Source organism: Numida meleagris, chromosome 2, assembly GCF_002078875.1.
Source record: "Numida meleagris isolate 19003 breed g44 Domestic line chromosome 2, NumMel1.0, whole genome shotgun sequence".
In the NCBI taxonomy this organism is placed as follows: domain Eukaryota; kingdom Metazoa; phylum Chordata; class Aves; order Galliformes; family Numididae; genus Numida; species Numida meleagris.
The window spans coordinates 95,827,355-95,848,272 of record NC_034410.1 but is presented as its reverse complement, the minus strand read 5'-3'; the positions used below and the strand labels follow the sequence as shown (position 1 = coordinate 95,848,272).

General features: G+C 40.3%; 2 protein-coding genes across 5 annotated transcripts in view; one reads left to right on the top strand and one right to left on the bottom strand.

Moving 5' to 3' along the window:
- The window catches only part of MPPE1 (metallophosphoesterase 1), a 27,949-nt gene extending 27,534 nt beyond the window's left edge, over positions 1 to 415 (bottom strand). Inside the window, exon 1 of one of the 4 annotated variants that reach the window (XM_021388703.1) lies at positions 301 to 415. The gene's annotated coding sequence lies outside the window, so the exon portion shown is untranslated. The remainder of the gene's footprint in view (positions 1 to 300) is intronic. The other 3 variants (XM_021388701.1, XM_021388705.1, XM_021388707.1) reach the window with 3 other exon arrangements.
- IMPA2 (inositol monophosphatase 2) lies at positions 412 to 20,918 on the top strand. Its single transcript, XM_021388708.1, has 8 exons — positions 412 to 630; positions 5,594 to 5,727; positions 10,289 to 10,393; positions 11,700 to 11,745; positions 14,169 to 14,277; positions 17,702 to 17,810; positions 17,965 to 18,116; positions 18,914 to 20,918. The coding sequence occupies exons 1-8, from the start codon at positions 523 to 525 to the stop codon at positions 19,027 to 19,029; spliced, it is 879 nt and encodes a 292-aa protein (XP_021244383.1). The 5' UTR covers positions 412 to 522; the 3' UTR covers positions 19,030 to 20,918.

Below are 20,918 nucleotides of genomic sequence, written 5' to 3'. Positions count from 1 at the left end.
ACAGCTGCTCCCTGGAAGACTTGTGCTCCAGACTCCTCACAGCTTTGTTGCCCTTCTCTGGACACACTCCAGGGCCTTGATATCTTTCTTGTAGAAAAGCGGCCCAGTTTCCACACAGCACGGCAGCCCACAGCGAGCACCACCAGCCCTGCGGCGGCCATGTCGGAGGGTGCAGGCCGGGCCAGGCCGGGCCGAGCCGAGCCGAGCCGAGCCAACAGCCTCACCACCGCTAACGCCTTTCACCCTCCTTGCCACTTCTCTCTATGCCACCCCCAGCCCCACTCCGCCCCCGGGTCTCACCTAAAATTAGCGCCCTGCCGCCGCGGCCCACCCTCCCCATCGAGCGCGGCGGCCTCAGTCCCTCCGCCGGCCCTCCCCGCGGGGCGGCGCCGGGGCTCCGAGTGACAGCGGCCGCCTCGGCCCGGCCTCCCGCCCGCCCTCCTCCTCCTCCTCCGCGCCGCTCCTCGGCGGGCAGCCGGCCCCCGGCTCCGGCCCTCCCCGGGCAGCGGAGCCGCCAACGCGATGAAGCCCCGCGGGGAGGAGGAGGAAGAGGAGGGGGCGGCGGCCGGCGGGGACCCCTGGAAGGAGTGCGCGGAGGTGGCGGTGCAGCTGGCGCTCCGCGCCGGGCAGGTGAGAGCCACCCCCCGCAGCCCGGGGACCGCTGCCCACCTGCGGGGCTTCGTCGCGGCGGGACGGGGGCGGGGGCAGGGTGGCGGGGCGGGCCGGGCTGCCCCACGGCCGGAGCATCCTTCCCGAGCGTCTGTGGAGGTGCGCTTTTGGGTTAAGCATTGAAAAAGGAAGAGCCGGAGGTGGGGGCGCGGCGTGAGGCAGGGCCGTGTGGGTGCTCGGCGGGTGCTGGGGGGGGGGTTGGGGGCGAGAGCGGCGCGGCGCGGCTGTTGGAGCTCTGTCGGCCCCGCGGCGGTGCGAGGAGGACCCGGGGGCCGTGCGCGGTCACCTCGGGCTGCGAGCAGCCGGGGCGGCCTTGCGGAGCGGGCAGGGTGCGTGGCTCCCAGCACTTGTACGTATTTAAAAAAGAAAAAAAAAAAAAAAAGCCACAGATTGGCCGCTTTAGTAACTTTTGCAGTCGTACGCCGAGCATTTATTCTGCGGCTGTGGCGTTTCGGAGCACGCTGTGATGCTAAGGCTGAGTGTACGTGGAGCTGAGGCTGTGTGCCGCGGTGTGCTTACCCGGACTGCCATGTATTGCTATACCACCATTTGGGTTTGTGCGGCTTGCGTGCAGAAAAAAATAGCTGTGCTAGAGAGATTGCATCTTCCTGTTATACCGGGGTCCTTGGAGGGACTGAAACTCACTGACCAGGGCTGTCCAGCAGAGGCTTTGCTGTGTTTCGTCACAGCAGGCGGTCAGTCACCTCAGGAGGGGCCCTGTGTGCCACTCTTCTCTGGCTCTAATAGAGCTGTATGCCACAGCAGAACTTCCTCGGCTCTAACAGAGCCCAGAAGTCTGGTCAGCAGATTGCTCAGAGGAGAAACTGGGTAGAGCACGAAGCTCAGCAACATGCATTTCTCTTCTGCTTCCATACTGCCGTCTTTTGTACCTGCACACTGTTATTTAAGGAGCTCCGTTTTCATCTTCAGGCCAGGACCTATAATGCTCTTTTAGCGTGTGTCATTAAACACGTTTTCCCGCTCACAGAACACACATGCGCGCACTCAAAGATGAACAGAATGCCAGGGGAGAGAAGGCTTGTTTTAGTAATACACGGAGTAAATGGATGATCCAAATTGGGATGACAGGCTGTGCTCTCACAGGATCTGAGGGGAGTTCCCCAGCGTGTTGGTTCTGCCAGCCATTTCACAAGAGAGCTTCTCATGGCTTGCTCAAGCCTCCGCGCCTTATTTCTCAAAATACCAAATTCTGGGAATAGCCAGAACTTCCTTCATGACCTGTAAGACCTGAAGCACCTTTTGATGGGAAGAAATAAATATTCCAGAAGGTTGATATTTGCATCATTTTCATTTTCATTTCAACGCTGCTACCTTGCAACTGGCAGGACAGTATATTATGAAAGTGTCATTCTACTTCCTGCTACTCCCAAAAGAAGTTAGAGATAAGGATACAAAGTGGAGTGTAACATAGATTTTATGGATTTACTCTTTTTTTTTAAATGAATGTAGTTGAGTCGTATTTTGATCACCAGTCAATTCCAGTGGGCGTGTTCTTTTTCTACTGCCTCTCTTCCCATCCCTCAAACATTTCTACCTTTGCCAGAGATCTGGTTGTACTGTTTGCCCAGAGCTCAGTGCTGCCTCCATCCATCTCTGCATGCAATTTCCCCATTTCAGCCTTTCTTTTGAGGCCCTCATTTTCTCCAATCCAATGCAGGTTAGGAAGATTTCTAGTTAGAAAGTGTCTTTAAGAGTCTTGTCATAGAGGCCAACCCAAAGAAAGGCATGCAAGTCAGGATTTTGGATTTTGAGAAAAAGTCAACCAGAAAGATGGTTTCCTGGTCTCCCCTTTTTGCTTACATGACTGTTGGGTTTGTATTGCTCATGAGTATAAGTAAAATATATCTTCTTTCCAGCAGGCTCTGGAAAACATACTTCTAAAGCTGTAAAGGCCAGTATATAAATGATTGCTTGAACGTGCTTCAAAAGTGATGTTGGAGTAACTTCCATTCCCAAATTGAAGTTACTGCTTCTGTTGCCCATCTTGTTACTAAGTTTCATTTTTATTATGAAATGTAACAGGCATTCCTTCAATATATATGGATATTTCATAAAGAAAGTAGCCAAGGTTTTTTAATCTCTGTAATTGGCCTGCATTAAAATTATGTCTAATCCACTCTATTATGCCGCACACAACACACACAGCGTTCTCTTCTGCTTTTATTTTGTGACTAAACTCTTTTTGCTGCACTTGTGAGAAGTACACCTGTTGGCTCACTGTGACTTGCTTTCTAAAGAGAAGTGAATATAACCAGTTTCTGTACCCCGATGCTATTCTGAGCACTGGGTAATATTTGCACAGTTCTCTGCAATTACAATTGGAGGAATTTCACCAAAGTCAGTAAATTTGCACAAAGGTGAAAAGAAGGGTAAGAAAATGAGATGAGAAGCTAGCATGCTGAAGTCCACAGGTACTTTTGGGAGGTTTTTTTGATCAGAAAATAATTTGTCATGAGAGACCCAGAAGAATATCACCTTTTTTTTTTTTTTTTTTTTTTTTAAGGGGGGTGTGGTGCAAAATTTCCAAGATTTCTTCCCTACATTTGCTTCCAGGGGATATTTTTAGGCTATTTTCTATGGAACATAGATTTTTCTAGCAAAACAGATGGTTATTTCCTAGATTATATGCAAGTAGTTATGCTTTCAATCTAGACATTTGGTTTTACCAGTGAGCAGATATTTCAGTACTGCAAGCCAGTCAGTCTGTCTTGGAGCTCCCAGAAGCATGTGATGAGTGTAAGCAGAACAGTGCAATGAGATATGTAACATGAGCACTTCTCTGTAGGTGGTTGTCCTGGCAGGTGTGTGGGAGAAGACATCTGGGCCCTCTGTCCTCTCCATTCCTTGTTGTGTGACTTAATCATAGAATCATTAAGGTTGGAAAAGACCTCTAAGATGACCTAGTCCAACCGTCAGCCCATCACACCATGCCCACTAACCACGTCCCTCAGTGCCACATCCACATGCTTCTTCAACGCCTCCAGGGAATGTGCTCCCCCCCCCCCGCCACCACCTCCCTGGGCAGCTGTGCCAGTGCCTCACCACTCTTTTGGAATAGAAATTTTTCCTAATATCCAACCTGAACCTCCCCTGGCACAACTTAAGGCTGTTTTCTCTCATCCTATCACTGTTACCTGGGAGAAGAGGCCACAACCTCCCTTCATGTCATCGCAGAGAGCGATAAGGTCTCCCCTGAGCCTCATCTTCTCCAGACTGAACAATCCCTGTTCTCTCAGCCTCCCCCAATAAGGCTTGTGCTCCAGACCCTGAATATTACAAAGGTGCTAGGAAAGGCAATACAATCCAGCAGCACATTTACTCACAGGCAATATAAAAGAAAAGAGGAGTAATGAAAATAAAAAGCATGAGCATAGAAGGTTTTTTAGAGAGGTTACACAACACAGCTGAGACAGTTGCAGCACTTTGGATTTTGATTTACCCGAAGAGCAGCCTGAGGGCTTTCTTAAAGTGGTGCTTCTACAGTGGTGTGGTTAAAACATTGAGAAAACCATGCATTGCGTCGAGGGAATTAAAATGATCAAGTGGATTTAATATTTTGGTATACAGTAATGAACGTCAGCAAGAGTTTGAAGCAAAATGTTCAAATCTGTCTTCACCAGTTTGGATAAATAGTTAGAACTGAGGCTTTACAGCTCGTGAAGCAGAAACAGTCCAGTTGCCAAGTCCATGCTAAGGCAACAGTCAGTCAGCAAAGTCAACTACGTGTCAGAACCATCTGAAGCTCCTTCACATGTAGTATTTTAGACTACAAAAACCAAGAGCTGTGAGTGAAATTAGGGAGTTCCCGGTTTCCTTTCCTGTGCATAATACAGCAGAACTGTTTTGTTTGGTCCTAAAACACTTATCCTTAGGTAGCTTTAAAATACTTTGATCCATGCTGATGTAACTAAACAAATCAGTGTTTTAGAAGAGATGTGACATATTGGTTTTCTTGGTGCTCTTTCTCATTTAATGTAATTCTGTAGAAATAAACAGTGCTTAATCTTTGCTTTGGTTTGGTTTTACTAATTTCAAAGAGTTTATAGTTGTCGCTGGTTAAAAAATGAGGCAGCTCCTATTTCAAGTTGAGCATTATCATCCTACCCACTCTCTCTCTACGTATATATGTATGTATGTATTTTTTTAATGAAGAGGTTAAGGGGAAAAAAAAAGGAGAGAAAGAAAATGGGAAAATTGGGCGGAAGTTTTTATTGACTATGTTCCCATCCGTGCATTTGCAACTGATGTGGTTTAATTCTGAGCTTATAGCAGTAAAACCCTTTAAAAGGAGATTAAGATTTTTCCAGAGTTAGGTCACTGGTTCCATATCTGAGGAGAAGCCTAAGTCTTTGTTTTTGTTATGTATACAGCAATTCTTGGGGACTAATGGATGGTCAGCACTTGGACTTTCAAACAATCTTACACACAAGAAAAATTTAATATTGTGTGTCTTTGTCGGCAAAAAGAAAATGGTGGAGTTTGCTTTACTGTATGTTTTTTAAAGTAAGAGAGCAGTGAGTTATTGGTCCTGTAAATATTTTTTTTTTAAGGAAAGAAGTCTTAACATGAGAATTTATGGGCCTCAAGGTTCTTTCTTATCTTACATATATTTTCTCTAATTTCCTAAATCACAGTGACTGCCATCATGCTTTTACGAATACCATTCTTAATCCCTTTCTAAACTGCCAAGAGAGATTCCTGCAGAGTGATCCCAAATGCCATGTTCCCAAAGGCTGCTCGTTATCTCCGAAGGATTTTTACTCAGAAGAACTAGAATAGGTTTTGGTAGAATTGCACCTATGATTGTTTTTCAGGATTAGCTATAATTTTGTTAGTAATTATATTACGTTAGTGTCCACAGGATGAATGGCAATGAAGACTGATTTATGAACTCCTCTTTCAGATTATTAGGAAAGCTCTAACAGAGGAAAAACAAGTGTCCACAAAGACATCTGCAGCAGATCTTGTGACCGAGACTGATCATTTTGTGGAAAATCTGATTATTTCTGTTCTGAAAGAGAAATTTCCCTCCCACAGGTAAGTGTCTGTAGAAGAAAACAACGAATGACCATTTTTCCTATAAAAGCTGTATCTGACAGACATGTAAAGGGAATTTTAAAATTCTTTCCCTGGAAGTCAGATTGTCATTGGTAAACATTAATTTTTCCTAACTCGTAGTAGCTTCTTTCAGTTTTATATATCTCTTATGTATTAACTTAGTGCTGTTGGGCACATTCGTGGGATTCCTTTTTAAAGAGCTACCACTGCCCAATACTGAGCACTTCATATTTCCTAACATTTCTGTCATGACTTGCCTGTTTTAAAATGCTTGTTTCTTAACTTCTTGGACTGTATTTAATATTGGTATTTCTCCGGTGAGGACACTGTGTATAAAGTAAGTTTTCATATGAATCTCCATGATTTTTGGAATTCCGATCTGTTCTCTATTTCCTAAGGGTTATGCTAAACGTAATGTATTACAATATAGCTGAGATTAATATAGCAAAGATCCCCTCCTGCAGAAGTTTCCATCACTTTCTTTTACCATCATACATAAGCATTTGCTAGATCGGGACAAATAATGTATTTAAGTACGTTTATCTTGTACTTGTTGTGTAGAATCCTAAAATCTGTGAGAAGCAGGGCTGTTTATCACTGTCACTTAATGCATTTAAATAAGCAAGGCATAAATTATTTTACAGGGTTTCAACTCAAGGTTTTAAAAATAATCAAATTGTTGACTCCTCTTGATGGACTAAGGTCAATTTGAAAATACCTCCTCCTAGCACATGCACAGATGAGAAAGCAGTTTTGTATTACTTGGTCAGGTTTGGTTTGATGCAGAGACTCTGCAATTGATTTTCACAGTTGACTTTGGTACACAGGGATAAAATCCATCTGCCTGCAGAGCCTATGTATCACTTAGTTACTGCATGATTTCTTTCTGACTGTGTACATCTCTAATGGAAAAGAGCCTTGCACTCTAGCACTGTGCAGAAATCAACAAAGATGAGAATCTGGAGGGTTCAGCTACTAATCTGCTTGTCGGCTCTGCTGTTGGAAGAAAATAACAAGAAGAAAAAAAAAAAAAGAATGAGTAAAAAGAACATTATATACTAAATATGGCTTTCTAAATACACGGTGTATGTGATCGCATACTGAAACAGTACTGTACGGCACAATGTGTGGTTCTTGGCTGCGATTCTCCAGAGAGTGCCAGGCTTTACAAGCCTATTATTTCTGTAATATTCCATCTACTGTTGCTGGCGGTGCTCTTTTCTCCTCTGCACTGTGTGTTGTTTCTTTTTGCCTTGAACAGTCTGGCAGAGAACATAAAACATACGCATTTTGCATGAAACTGGAATCAACAGAAGCACTTAAGTTACTCAAAATGGGAACAAAATTTATAAGGTCAACATAGACCAAGAAACAGAAAAATGTCCAACTTTTACTAACTCTGTGCACTTTACTTCTGACTTCAAAAGCAAATAAAGGGATTGCTATAGGCAAGTAAAGGAATTGCTATTTCTTCAAGGCAGTTCTTTTCTGATGATAGTGGTGGTTGTTTTTGTTTTGAGTTTGTTCAGACAGGAAAGGCACTTAGATTAAACAGTAAATTAAAACTAGATTTAAAAGACTAAATTTAGATGCTTGCAATGAGGAATCCACAGAAGGAATCGAGGTTTCAATTGAAGTACAATGAAAAAATCAAAAGATCACTTAAACTGTGTTCAGTCTTTCCCTAATCTGGCTGTTGAAAGCATCAATGAAAGTTTCTGTTGTTTCTCCTTCTCTTAAGTTATCTTGATTTTTATGTTTTCTGACTCCAGAAATGTATCTTGGGAGTTAGAAAACCTAGAAGAGCTCTCATTGGAATTCATACCATTTGCGCTCTGGCAGTGATACATCCTGAGGTATTGAAAATGTACTCAGGAGTAGGGGAGTGTTAGGAAAACCTGTTAAAAATGTGGTTCCGTCCTATATTTCTTTCTTCTCGTCTTTGCTTGGCCAAGGGACGTATATCATTCTCATTTGTGCTTCAACCGAGTTTTCTTCTTTGCTCTCTCTCTCTCTTTGGCACTCTGAAATGCTCCAAGGAAATATTCCCAAAAGGATTTTTTTTTTCTGGTTGATCTTCGTAGCACAGATAGGCAGAGCCAGAATATCATGGACTGCTGGCTGAAAAAGGCTTTTGTGTCATTTGCCTGTGTTATTGTTACACAAGCTGTCATCTTTGGTGTCAATTGTGGCCTTAATCCTGGAGCTGTTCCAGTCAGAACTCGGACATGACGGGGGCTGACATCCAAACGTGGCTGCCAGCATTTTGCTCTCAGACCCCATAAAGGGACGGAGGAGGGGTAGCCCTGGTTTGAACCTTCAGTGTTCCAATGGATATTGCCCCTTCCAACCTTTGGGCTGTGCTACAGCTTCCCTGCTGTTCCAGCACTGAATTTCAGAGTGGCTTTGAGGCGTGAGCAGATGTCCACTAAAGCTTGGATAAAATTACCGGACTCATTTTCCGTGGGAGAAAACTTTAATCCAGATTTGAAGAGAGGTCAGAAGAGCTGAAAGTCTGGCATGTTAAATTAACTACCATAATAACATGGCTACACCTCCCACTTCTTAAACTATGCCTAACATTTGGAATTTAGGACTTCAGCCTGAATGTTTTGCTCTATTTGTGTGTTTTTACAGGACACGGATCCATAGAGCAATACATCTGATGTTAGCCTTTAGGAACAATCACAGTACCCAGTATTGTGTAGCAGCGGCTGCCTTATTTTACCTGCTAGCCAAAACTTCATATAGCATGCACCTAATTTGTCCTACATTCATTTTTGAAAATTGACCTTTGGACATCAATCAGTACCTAGCAATGGCACTGCTGTACCCGAGCTTTGTGTTAGAGCTTTGTACTTGAGGACTCCAACATCATAGCCCACTGAAGGGAAAAGGGAAGGGACAGGTTAGTCCCCCAGATGCATGAGGGTAAAACACCTTAAAGAAATACTCTTGTTTTTAAAGAGAGTCCCATTTCACCTTCCTTTGGCTTGCAAGACAATGGCTACATGAAGGACCTGGCAGAGATGGAAACAGAGGTGTGATTTGTGGGTGATAATAGACCAGCTGCAAGAAAATGGGTTTCACCTGCATCCAGGAGTGCTGCCTGAGGTTATGGTTGCGTTTAATTACAAGATTTTTGAAAGAAAAAGACATCAATGAAACAAAATAATGGAATATATAGACCAAGGAATCTGTAATGTGCTATGTTTGACTGAGAACTTCAAACACTTGTTCAAATCTTTTCTGGCTTCCTAGTTGCACACTAACACTTACAGTGTCCTTCAGCTGTTCTCTAATGGAGATTGAAATAGCAACAAACTCTTGCTGCTTCCCTTCTCATATCAACTGGGGGTCCTTAATGGCATCAAAACGGTCCCCTTCTGCTGAGGAAAAGGCAAAATAGCACTTGGAAAATTCAAGAACTCTCCATCTGTGCCATCTGCAAGACATTTTAAGCTCCTCCTTGCAGCATTATGTGGCATCTTGCAGTGGATATTGGAGGCACAGAAGCAAATAGCTGCTACTCTAGTCCTAGGAAAGCAACTATTTCTGCGAAAGACATTTTCTCTTTATTTTATCCGATTGTTTTTACTTGTGTCTTTTTCCTCAAGTGTTTGCAGGAACTCTGAATACCAATACCGATTGTTCCAATGTGAAACTAAAAGCGAGATTTAGTGCTAGCAGTCCAGTTCTGCACATTCTGTATATATAGAACCATATTCAAATCTGTGAGAGCAGCAACCTGCACAGCTCTTACAAAAACAGACTCTGAGCAGTTTATGGGAGAGCAAGGATAATTAAGGTCAGCAGGAAATACTCCAGGACTGGTTGTACATTTCCCAGGGAAGAAAGATTTTTAAAAACAGCGTTTAAATGAAAGAAATAGGGACACAAGATGAGCTCAAATTTCAATGTGTGCCTTGCGCATACCAAAAAAAAAAAAAAGTTGTATTTTCTCTGGGTCATGGGAAGAAGAAAGTTCAACTGTGTAAACTTTTTAATTTCCTGACTGACTACTGTAAAAAAAAAATTTTAATAGGAGTGAGGTTGTGGATTCTTGTTCATTACTTCCTGCTGCAAAGAGAAGCAGCTACATTTTGCAGTTTATATGACTTACTGCAAGAGGCAAACCTCAACCATAAAATTACGTTCTACAGAAGAACTTCCTTTAGAGTTCCAGGAGTGCCAATTCAGATCCATTTCTGCATTAATTTTCATGATTTTTTTAATGGTGTATTAGGAAGGTGAAGGTGAATGGAGTTCTTTTTTACCACGTGAAATAGTATGCTATGAAGTTGAGAGCTCTCATTTAAAGTTTATGTGAAAGTTTCCCATTTTCCAATGAAAAAAGAAACATGCTTGTATACATATATATATGAATTTTATATATATATATGAGCGCATGTATATAACATTTGTATGTATTTATGAACTAAATACTTCTTCAAAAGACAGGAAGATGGAGTTAAACTTACTGAGTCACATACTTGAGCAAGTTTTCTGAGACGCTCATTTTATTCCCAATTAAATGCAGGTTTATTGGAGAAGAATCCACTGCTGCTGGTTCAAAATGTGTCCTCACTGACAGTCCTACCTGGATTATTGACCCTGTCGATGGAACCTGCAATTTTGTACATAGGTAAGTAGACAGTGGTATGAGGAATACATAAAATGACAAAATTCAGCTTCTCACAAATCCTCCCTTCTGCTTAAAGGTATTTTACTGTGGTAAATTCGTTCCTGTGACACATAAGCGGGAGTCATCCCTCTGTTGTTTTATGCTTTATCTGTGGGAGTGTGTGTTTGTGCTAGAGAGAGCACTGTTCTGTTATCTAAAGGTAAGATAATGTTTCTACTGATTGCTTAATGACCTAGAAGCTCTTGACTCACAGCTCGTTTATATATACCACACATTAACATGTAGAGACTTGAGCTGAACTGAAGAAACAAGGCTGTACTATGATGACATTTGGCCTAACTCTCTATGTGGTTGTTACGCATTCCTTTTCGTAGTGGTGTGTTCTCCCTTTCAAATACAAGTGCTTCTTTTTTCCCTGGGAAATTCAATCTTGCCATATGAAAACTAGGCTGTATGTAGATGAAAACTAGGTTGAATGTAGATGGTGGTTTTAATCTCCTGTAATACTGCTCTGTAAAAATAAGAAGCCTAGGCGCATCGTTTTTGCAAAAATACGAAAGTTTCTCTTCATCATTTGAGTGGCAGGAGTTGTAAACTTATGATTGTTCATAATACTTCTGCTTAAAAAACTGAATTATGTTTTTGCTTTATAGTTAGCAGGGGGGAAAAAAAGCATTTCCCTGACTTCTGGTGTAATTGTATAGAATTCAAGTTGGGAAGGAGGGGGGCTCATGTGCTGGTGTTTGATGCAACTAAGTGAAGTTTTCTCTTTCTAGCAATATTTTCTGGATCTTCATAACCTTTTCTGAAATATATTTGAATACATAGATTTATTTCATTGCTTAAAAAACAATGAAAATACTTATTTAAAAGGAGCAAATTAAGTACATGACCATCACTTTGGCAAAAGAGAGGGTAGAGGAACAGGTTTCTCCCTATGTCAGCAGAAGGTATCACCTTGTGACTTAATTGCTATCTCACCTTCTCAGTTCACTGGAACAAAATGTGCTCTTAAAACTAATGAGTTGTTGTAAAAGCACTGGACAAAAATATTATTAAAATATACAAGGTATTTAGTATAAAGATCCTAATGTCTTTAAGTATTTGTTTCTTGCCTTTTCTAATATTAAATCACTTTTTAAATGGAACTGACAAAGTTAAAGAGACTGATGAAGGAGAAATAGCATAATATCGAGAGCTTTTTTGGTACAGAGCTTCAGGTGGGGTTTTGTTGTGTAAGTGAGCTATGTAAGTATGAAGTTGAGAGAACTTTCATCAGTAATACTTCATTTCTTGTTTTTCACAGATTTCCAACAGTGGCAGTGAGCATTGGATTTGCTGTTAACAAAGAGGTATGAAGTATGTTCTTTAAGATGGATACCGGAGATTTGGTTAAAAGCCTCAAAACCATGTGGGAACTTAAAAAACAAATCCACATTGCTCAGGCTTTCCCATGCTTTTCAAATGCATTTGGTTATACTCTACTAGCTTAAAATCCCAGTCTTGCAAAACTTCACTTATGCAAACTGGCATTTACAGGAAAATTCTTCTAAATTATTATAAATGTTACAGGATTTATGTGCCAAAAAATGAAGTGCTGGTGTAAGCAAGGTTTTGTAAGACAAAACCCTAATAAGTTAAATATATTCATAATTTAACCGTATCTCCCAGTGTTCTTTTGTTGATTATGATTGCTTCTTTCCTGCTAGCAGTGTCTGTGAAAGCTAACTGCTACTATAAGGCAATTTGGAACTGCTTTCCATGAAGAGCACAAAATTACGGGCCTAGGTCGCTTAATCTGCCTTTGAGGTTTTCGTAATGCAGTAAAATGACTGTATTTCCCTCATGAGAGCATGATTACAGGCGATAAGAAAGTACCTAGCCTTCATATTTGTTGTCCTTTTTAAGTTTCCTAGATCATGGAATCAATCATGGAGAAGGTTGGAAAGACCACTAAGATCACCTAGTCCAACCGTGTACACATTCATGCTAGTGGCTTTTCTCCAGATGTCGCCATTTTACAGTTTGATATAAACTGAAGAAATAGCTATTCAAATTGCCAAGACTGATATATACTGAAGAAATAGCTATTCAGATTGCCAAGAAATTTACCTCTTCCAGCCTAAGTCCACAATCTCAAATATATATATAGCTGTAACTGAAGTCAGCGAGAATTCTGTGCAATAATAACATCGTTTTCAGATGTGCTAGCAGTGCTTATGGATTCAAACAGAATAATGCTGTGTACTTCTCTGGTTAGACTTTTCAAACATGGCAACTGCAAAGAAACACTTCCATGCTTTTCTGAAGTTTATTCATTCTCAGAGGTCCTTTTGAATGCTACATATTGTTACCAGACAGTTTTCTCTAATATTTATGTTTTCTAGAACACCATTGTGATTTTGATGCTGCATATTTTGGGTTACGTAAACTGAACAAAGCTGAAACAAAAATAAAGAATGATGTTAAAATTCTCTCAGTAAACAAATGGGAAAAGCAGAAAAAAACAAGCTGAAAAAGAGCCAAAGCACACACAGGGGAACTGGCCTGAATGTAAGCCTTGAACAGTACTGAAGAAATTCTTGCAGATGTCTTCAGGGAAAGAGTCTATTAATAGTGTCCCTCAAAAAAAAAAAAAAAAAATCCTTGGTTTACATGGGACCTCAGGGTAAGGAGCAAGGACAGACTATAGACTATTCCCTTTGAATTGTCCCTGAGGAGGGACCAGAGATTACTCACCCTGAATGGAGGAGGGCAGCAGGAAAAGATTTGTGGTCTAGAACATCTGAGATGTTTCCTTGACCTTGTTACCAACTTCTGTGACCTTGGGCAAGTCGCTTAGTTTTTGTGTATCTGTCCACCCCTAAATAGAATGTAGCTAATAGTACTTATCTAGGGGTGATTTTAGGAGCTGATCATTTAAGTCTGTAAAGTCCTTCAAGATCTTTTTGATGAAAGCTATTAAAATAATTAAATATGTTGGGTTTAAATCGAGGTTGAAATTGGGACCCTCCTCTCATAGGTGAAGTGATATTCACACAAAGAATCCAGTGTTACTTACTCTCCGGCCTTCACTGAGAGGTTTGACAAAGAATATTTGATATTTTTCTTCAAACTCCTCTTGGAATCTCATAATTTCATGAGATTCTCACCTTTATGTTTAAAGAAAACAATTTTGTAGAGAGACATTTGAAAAAGTGACTGGGGGGGTACTACTTTGGTTGAAAAGGCAGGCAAATTAAATGCCTGTGAAAGGTGAAGTGGAAATAAAAGTATCCATTGTTAGTCAACTGTGTGCCCTGACTTTTGAGTTTGTATGCCTGACTGATCATGTCTGTGTATTTGGGGTTGCAAATTTTTAGGGTCCAGCCAAAGTTAATGGACTTCTTCTCGGCAGAAGTGCTCACCAGTGAAAAATACAAAGCTTTCAGAATCCGGCCGTAGAGAAGTTTTGCGTATTTTCAGTATAAACATTTTATTGAATTTGAAATCAGCTTAGCGTTTAATCTATTCTAACGTGAACCCAAATAAGCTGCGAGTAAGAGTTTAGAAGATCGTGAACAGATTGAATTAACTTTGTAAACTGAATTTTATACGACCTATATCTCAAATATCACAGTAATAGTAAAATTATTCCAGTTTATTAGCATCTATATAATTTTTGATTACCTGTACCAATTAAAATATTGCTGATCTTTCTGCCATTAGTAGTTGTTTATATTTATGATGAGTAATTTGAGTTGCATTCATTTCTTTCCTTTTCAAAATCTTAAAGCTTGAATTTGGTGTAATTTACCACTGCACTGAAGAACGATTATACACTGGTAGAAGAGGTCAAGGGGCATTTTGTAATGACAAAAGGCTTCAGGTATCAAAAGAGACAGGTTGGTCTAGATTTTGTTAGAACTCTAAAAGGAATATGTTAATTTTGTTTCAGAGTTGTTGCAAATCATCATTAGGATAATGAACATCATTATCCTGATGGACGGTATTTCTCCTGCATGATAATTTTGTTTTTATGTGTTTGGTTTTTTTTTCTGAAAAGTCACAATTTTCTTCACTTTCTTTTGAAAATATACAGCTGAATGTGAACTACTTAAGTAAATCTAAATTATTTTGGTTCATAACCTTTGTTTAAAATAAGGAAGAATTAATAGATTCACCAGTTTCATTCCAGCTGTACACCAGCATCACTATGAGCAAGATGCAATGGGAATGGTGAATCGAATTCACTGTACTGTGGTGACTGTCATTCACTTTTTATTCCAATAAACTTGTATATCATAAAGTGTATTATGTCTGTAGATATACGTGTTACCAGTGAACTACAGGATGCATGCTTCATAGGGGTTCTTTAACAGCTTGCTTTTCTGTGTGAGGTGTATTTTAACATACAAATGGCTAGCAACACTTAATGCTTTAATGGAATTATATTACTGGTAAATCAACAGTAAACAAATTTATAGAGAAGTTTCCTTATAATATTCAGTTATTAGACAGAAGCCAACATGTGCCAAAAATTTACATCGTCATACACAGGAGGTATATTAAAGGAGGTGGTTAAAATTTCAGCCCAAAAGAGATCTTAATGAGCCTGAAACACAGGAAGTTCAAGAAATTCAAAGTACAGATGCGTTGTAGTAACCAAGGAAGACCCTACGTCAAAACTTGTGTGAAATTGTGAGCCAGGGTCTGCCCATTTGGAGAAATGGAGCAAATTGTAAAGTCAGTGTGAATTAAAATTTTAATCCTTTATTATGCACACATTTTTGTCCGTGCTTGAATATCTCATAATCCACAAGAGCCTGCTCTGGGAGAGGCTAAGGAAAAGCTAGGGTGTACTCTTGGTTGGGCTGGCCGAGCCGCTCCCAGAAGAGCCTCACTCACTTTTGTAGACAAAAATTTCTGGTCTCCAGTTGAGTAAGGAATAATTTTGGCAAGTGCCACTTTTGTCCTTTCTCTGGGTTTCCAGAGTAGCCAGTGTAGGAGTATACAGTGTAGGAGTCTAGAACACAGCCAGGGAAGCAAGCCTTCTGCCCTTTCAAATACTTTGGAATTTTCCTTTTTTCTCAGAGACATCATTTGGTGGCGGGCACTTTCATCAGTGAAGATGGACCTTCTTTAGTCTCACTTTTAGTCTCACTTCTGTTGATGTTTTAAGTGTATACAGTCACAGTTGTTTTCTAATAAGGACTGTGGCTTCGGTGAAGTAAACTGAGGGTGGAAAAGAGCAAGTTTGTACCTACAGCTGGAATTCAAGTAGCCTTCACCAACACATGACATGTCAGCGTCGTAGGCTGTCATGTTGCTTCATGCATTTCGTTTTCAGGAAATGTGATTACTTGTATAGCATTGTGTAATATTGATCTACACTATGCATTCATTGTTCAGGTTTAATCATTTGAAATTACAGTAAGGGCAAAATGACAAGTTTTGTAGAGGTCTGGTTTGTGAGTCCAAACAGACAGGATACACGTAAATGAAGGATCCATCTTCCCTCTGACCTTGAGTTTTACTTTCTTCTCACACTTAGATACAGATCTGGCCTTACATGTACTAATATTGTAAGTGTATTTTCTTCTCTTAATCTTCTATCATCAAGAGAATTGGTCTTTTCCTCATAAATGTGTCCCTATCGCTGTTAAATCTCTACCAGAGTGAGGAGCAGTCAGTAAATTTTCTCTTGTACCTTGAATACCTGAAACCTCACTGGGTTTTGTGATCAGCCAGCTCCTTTTTCCTAAGCAATGACCTCCCTCTACTTTGTTTAAACTCTGTTTATCCAATTTCTGCCTGGCTGTAGCCTTGAAGAAAATTGGAGAAATCAATTTATTCATCAGAAATACACTTAATAACTCAAAAGAAAATCTGTCTTAGTTACAGCCTATTTCTCTGTCTGTGACTGGTACAGTCTGAATGCTTGGTGCATTTTAGCAATGAGGCATGCATTAAATATTCTGTAATTATAAGTTGGGTGTGTTGTGCAAAAACATATGCGGTAGATTGCTTTCACTATCCCGAGTTTTCTGTTGTGGCTAAACAGAGAACATCCTGCAGTGTGTCTGGATCAGCGTTCCTCTATTTTAATGCAGTAGTTTAAAAAGTGATTGCTAAATCTGTGTTCCTATACTTCAGCTTTGTGATATCCTGTAACTTTTAATCTAATTACATACCTGCTACTCACCGATCACTTACCACATTGCTTGCATCCAGAATGTTCCTCTGCAATACTAATTCATTGGTAGCTGGTTTAATTAAATGATGTCTCACTCCATCCTAATTTGCTTTTGAAAACCTCCTTGCTACTTCTGCTAAGAACTTTAATTTACGCAATTGGCTGTAATAACCAGGTGGAGATGCCCTATGTGAATGAATGTCTGGCCTTTAACGTAGGGTAAAGGTGACACCTGACATTTGGGCACAGCCTGGCTAGCAAGTAATCCGCAGCTAAACCTCTGAGTTCAGCTGGCACAGCAGAAGTAGGAACGCTTGACACTTGATCAACCATCTCCACCTAAATTGGCATCTGCTTGCTATATACCAGCAACATGCAGATCTCACAGGAGGGCTGCTTCAACACCTTGCGAGTCACCGTGAGTCTTGGCTGTACACAGAGCTATCGTCCTCACCTGGTGGTGACTAGCATGGTCTTTGCTGAACACAATACAAATGCAGCTTTCATTTATTAATATTATTCAGTAAAATACTGTTTTTGTTTATGGTAATAGGAAGGTTTTTCAGTCATAAGGTGTTTTCAGTCTCTGAAATGACCTAACAAAAGGAAGCTGCTACTGGATGACTGGTGGTTTTAAGTAGAAATGTTTCATTCATCTTAGTGTATCCCCAAGTGCTTGTAATTTACTAACAAATTACATTGAAGTTTCCTATTCAGGAACCATTCTGTTTTTAAATATGATTAATTTAGTGTTGTTAATAATTACTACATAACTGTGTTGGTTTTTTTACTGATGAAGTTTTTGAATTTGCCAAAAGTTGACAGGTATATGAAATAATGTATGGAAACAGATGACATGTAAGAATGCATTCTTGTTTTTAATATTCCTGTTCTATAAAAAAAGAAAAAAAAGGGTTGAGATCAGACTGTTTGATAGCAGAAATATAGACTTGCTTGAATTTTTATGTGAAGTTGCCACTTGTCCTATCCTTAGAAAGAGTTTGGGGTGAAAAAATAAGGGGGAACACAAAAATTGTTTTTCTGTAACGAGTCCATTAGCATTTAATTCAAACAAATTTCCAGAAGCTACCAGGAAACTGTTGAAGTAATGAAAGCAACTACCTCCATTGCAGATATCTCGAAGGCCTTAATTTTAACAGAAATTGGTCCAAAACGTGACCCTGCAACTTTGAAATTGTTCCTTGGTAACATTGAGAGATTGCTGAAGGCCCAAGCACACGGGTAAGATATCTTACAGTATGTGTCTCATATTTGTGACCAAAAGTTGTTTAAAAAAAAAAAAAAAAGTATGTTGCCTATTTTTCAGTCTTGACACATGGGTCAAAATCAAAGGTGTTTCCTGCTTTGTGTTTCTTTGTCTCCTTGCCATGCTCAGGGTCCGTGTGATTGGAAGCTCCACCTTGGCTCTGTGCCATTTGGCATCTGGTGCTGCCGACGCATATTACCAGTTTGGGTTACACTGCTGGGACTTGGCAGCAGCTACTGTCATCATTAGAGAGGCAGGTGGCACTGTGATAGACACTTCAGGTGAGTGCAGTACTCCTGTTTCATGGGCTTTTGGGGGACCACGTGGCTATTTCAGGCACCTGGAGTCACCTCAGTACAGTCCTCCTGTGGCTCAGTCTCATTTCTGGCAATGTTAAGCAAGAACATCTGCACTTTCCTTTAGACTCTGTTGAGTTATTCATACCACAATGATGTAATTCCAGCCTGGTGTTTCATCACATCAAAGGTCTTCTGGGTCAAACTGTATTTCCATGACTCGGTGCAATTCCTTTAAAGCATCAGATTTACTGTAAAGAGCTAGCCCTCGAGTTTGGTAGGCATGCTTAGACTCCAGACCAATTTCAGCAGACAGCCTTCCCAGACAGAAGCACTCTCAGGTACACGTCCGAGCAGATATGGCGAGGGACTACTAGAGGGCATAAATGACAGCGCAGCCCCTTATTTTGTTCATGTATATAGTACACATATAAAGACAGAGTAATGGATTCCTGGCGACCAGTATGCAATATCGTGGAAAGGTGCTGTGTATTAAGAAGGGTATGCTGATGGAACTAATTTTTGCCCTATCCCTTCCTGTTACTAAATGAAGGAAATAATGCATTTATTGTTGGGTACTGAAGAAATCTAAACATCCACTAGTTCTGTTGCCTGCTTCAGCACTGCATCTGGAAATTTCTGAAATCACTTCTGTGCAAGAGATTTCAAGACAGGAGCTCCTGAATTAGGTTGCCCTTCTAATTACAGCGTGGTTTATATTTCAGAACACGTTGCCTTTTTACATCACCTAAGACAGTTCTCATTAACCCTCTTGTCCTCAGGGGGACCTCTGGATCTCATGTCCTGCCGAGTGATTGCTGCGGGCACCAGAGAGATGGCGATGTTCATAGCTCAGGAAATACAAACTATTCACTACAGGCGGGATGATGAAAACTGATGGAAATGAAGTACGTGTAATCTGGAGTCTGCTCTCCTGAACTACGTAACTTGTGCAAGATGAGTGGCTTAAAGGGTACGTGATCTCAGCAGAATGCTTTCTGGGGAGATTTTCTGTGTCAAATACTTTTTATAAATTTATTACCGTGTGGGAAGGCACAGAGAGATTTTTAAACCTGTAAGAATCGTGTTTCCTTTTTAATATGTATCTCTTTCGGCAGTATCTTTTTTACAGGATAGCATATTTTACTTGTAGCTCTAGTTTCAAAGTAACTTGTAATTTCCTATCTGTGGGGCTGATATTTAGTCTTTTGTAACATGCAGCTAAAAATTGAACTTTATTTTTACAGATGCAGATCTCAGGTAAATGAGCTTTTAGGACTGTAGTAAGGACGAGTAGTTAAGATGTGTGCCTATAATACCCTTGTTCTATGATACTTAAGGATGCAGTAAAAATGACATTATTGTTTCCTAACTATGTCATAGCTATATTATCCATTGATATGTATATGTATATATATGTGTATGTCTGTGTATATATGTACACCTGGACATGCGTATGCATATAGACACTTGCAGACATACACATGTATGTCTGTGTGCATATATATATGGATATCTTGGATGTTTACGGCAATTTAGAGAGTGCATAAAAGAAAGCAAATATTGGAAGTTTTATTCAGATGAAGAGCGTACGTTACTTACGTGTCTTCAGTGGGGGCTATCGAAATAGCTGAAAACAGAGCTGATCATGGAAAATGGTTAATGATTTTATAAACTGTCCACCTAATTCTTCTTCCCTTTCATCCTTTTTCATGGGCATAAATCATACTGTCCTGCAGGCCTCTACAAGAAACCTGCAAACTCTTAGTACCATAGAATAATTACAGTTAAAACCAGGGATTTTGAACTCCACTGAGAGTTATTTGCAGTATTAACCATGACACACAGTAGCAGGTCAGCAGAATAGAGTGCAGTGTCACAGAGGGGTTGATTTTAGCGAAACTTGGAGAAGAACAGCAGGATTCGGCCCTTTATGGGGGAGTTCTTAACATGCACATAAGGTATGTTTGCAAAATAGTTAGTTGTGAACCACATGCCCTTTTCGCACAAAGTTCCAATCACAAATGTTGATCAGAGAAACCTGTAAAATCAGTTAGATACTTCTCCTAAATACCCACTTGTTCCCTGTCCTTGTAGCTAGCGTTGTTTTTAATTCTGCCAGGGTGATTGTTTCTATTTAAGTTATTTTTAAAATCTTGGGCACAGAGGAGATACAACAGTGTCCACAACAGTTGTGGTTGAAATGAAATTACTTCTAATTTTTTATTAAAAAGTTGAATAAAAAGATACCTCTTTTTTGCAAGGGTGCAAATTAAATACATGAATGAGTCAAAAAGAAAAGGTGAAATTTTTAAAACTTTTTTACACTGCATGTGTAGACTTTGTAAACATGTTCAGATACCTGCTTAGAACACATAAACTAAACAATAATTTGTAAAAATAACCTTACATGTGTTTCCTGTAATGACAAATGTTTTCACTGAATATAACGTGAATTCTGTGGGATTTCCTGATGCTTTTTTTTCCCGTGAGAAATACAAAGCTTTGAGCAGGTGAAGAAAGCCTCAGTGCAACTAAGCATTTAGGAACTTGGATATTTCCTGTCGTCTAAACAACTCTGCCACAGTGGTCAATGTGCTGTCACCATTCCCTTTCACCTGTCCATCTCTCTGTTCGGAAACTTAGGCTGTAAGCCCCTCGGGGCAGGGACTGTAGTACTTTCATTTGGGGTTTGCACAGTGCTCATAGGATGCAGTTCTGTCTGTGACTAGGCACTGAGGTGCTATAATACAAATAATAAATACTACTAGGCTCGCTTGTCTCTTA

Excerpts from the sequence above, each read along its gene's own strand:
- IMPA2 (XM_021388708.1), top strand. The coding sequence starts at position 523 with ATGAAGCCCCGCGGGGAGGAGGAGGAAGAGGAGGGGGCGGCGGCCGGC. Across the intron at positions 14,278-17,701 it reads TCAGGTATCAAAAGAGACAG|ATATCTCGAAGGCCTTAATT; the intron begins GTTGGTCTAGAT and ends CCTCCATTGCAG. Across the intron at positions 18,117-18,913 it reads CACTGTGATAGACACTTCAG|GGGGACCTCTGGATCTCATG; the intron begins GTGAGTGCAGTA and ends TCTTGTCCTCAG.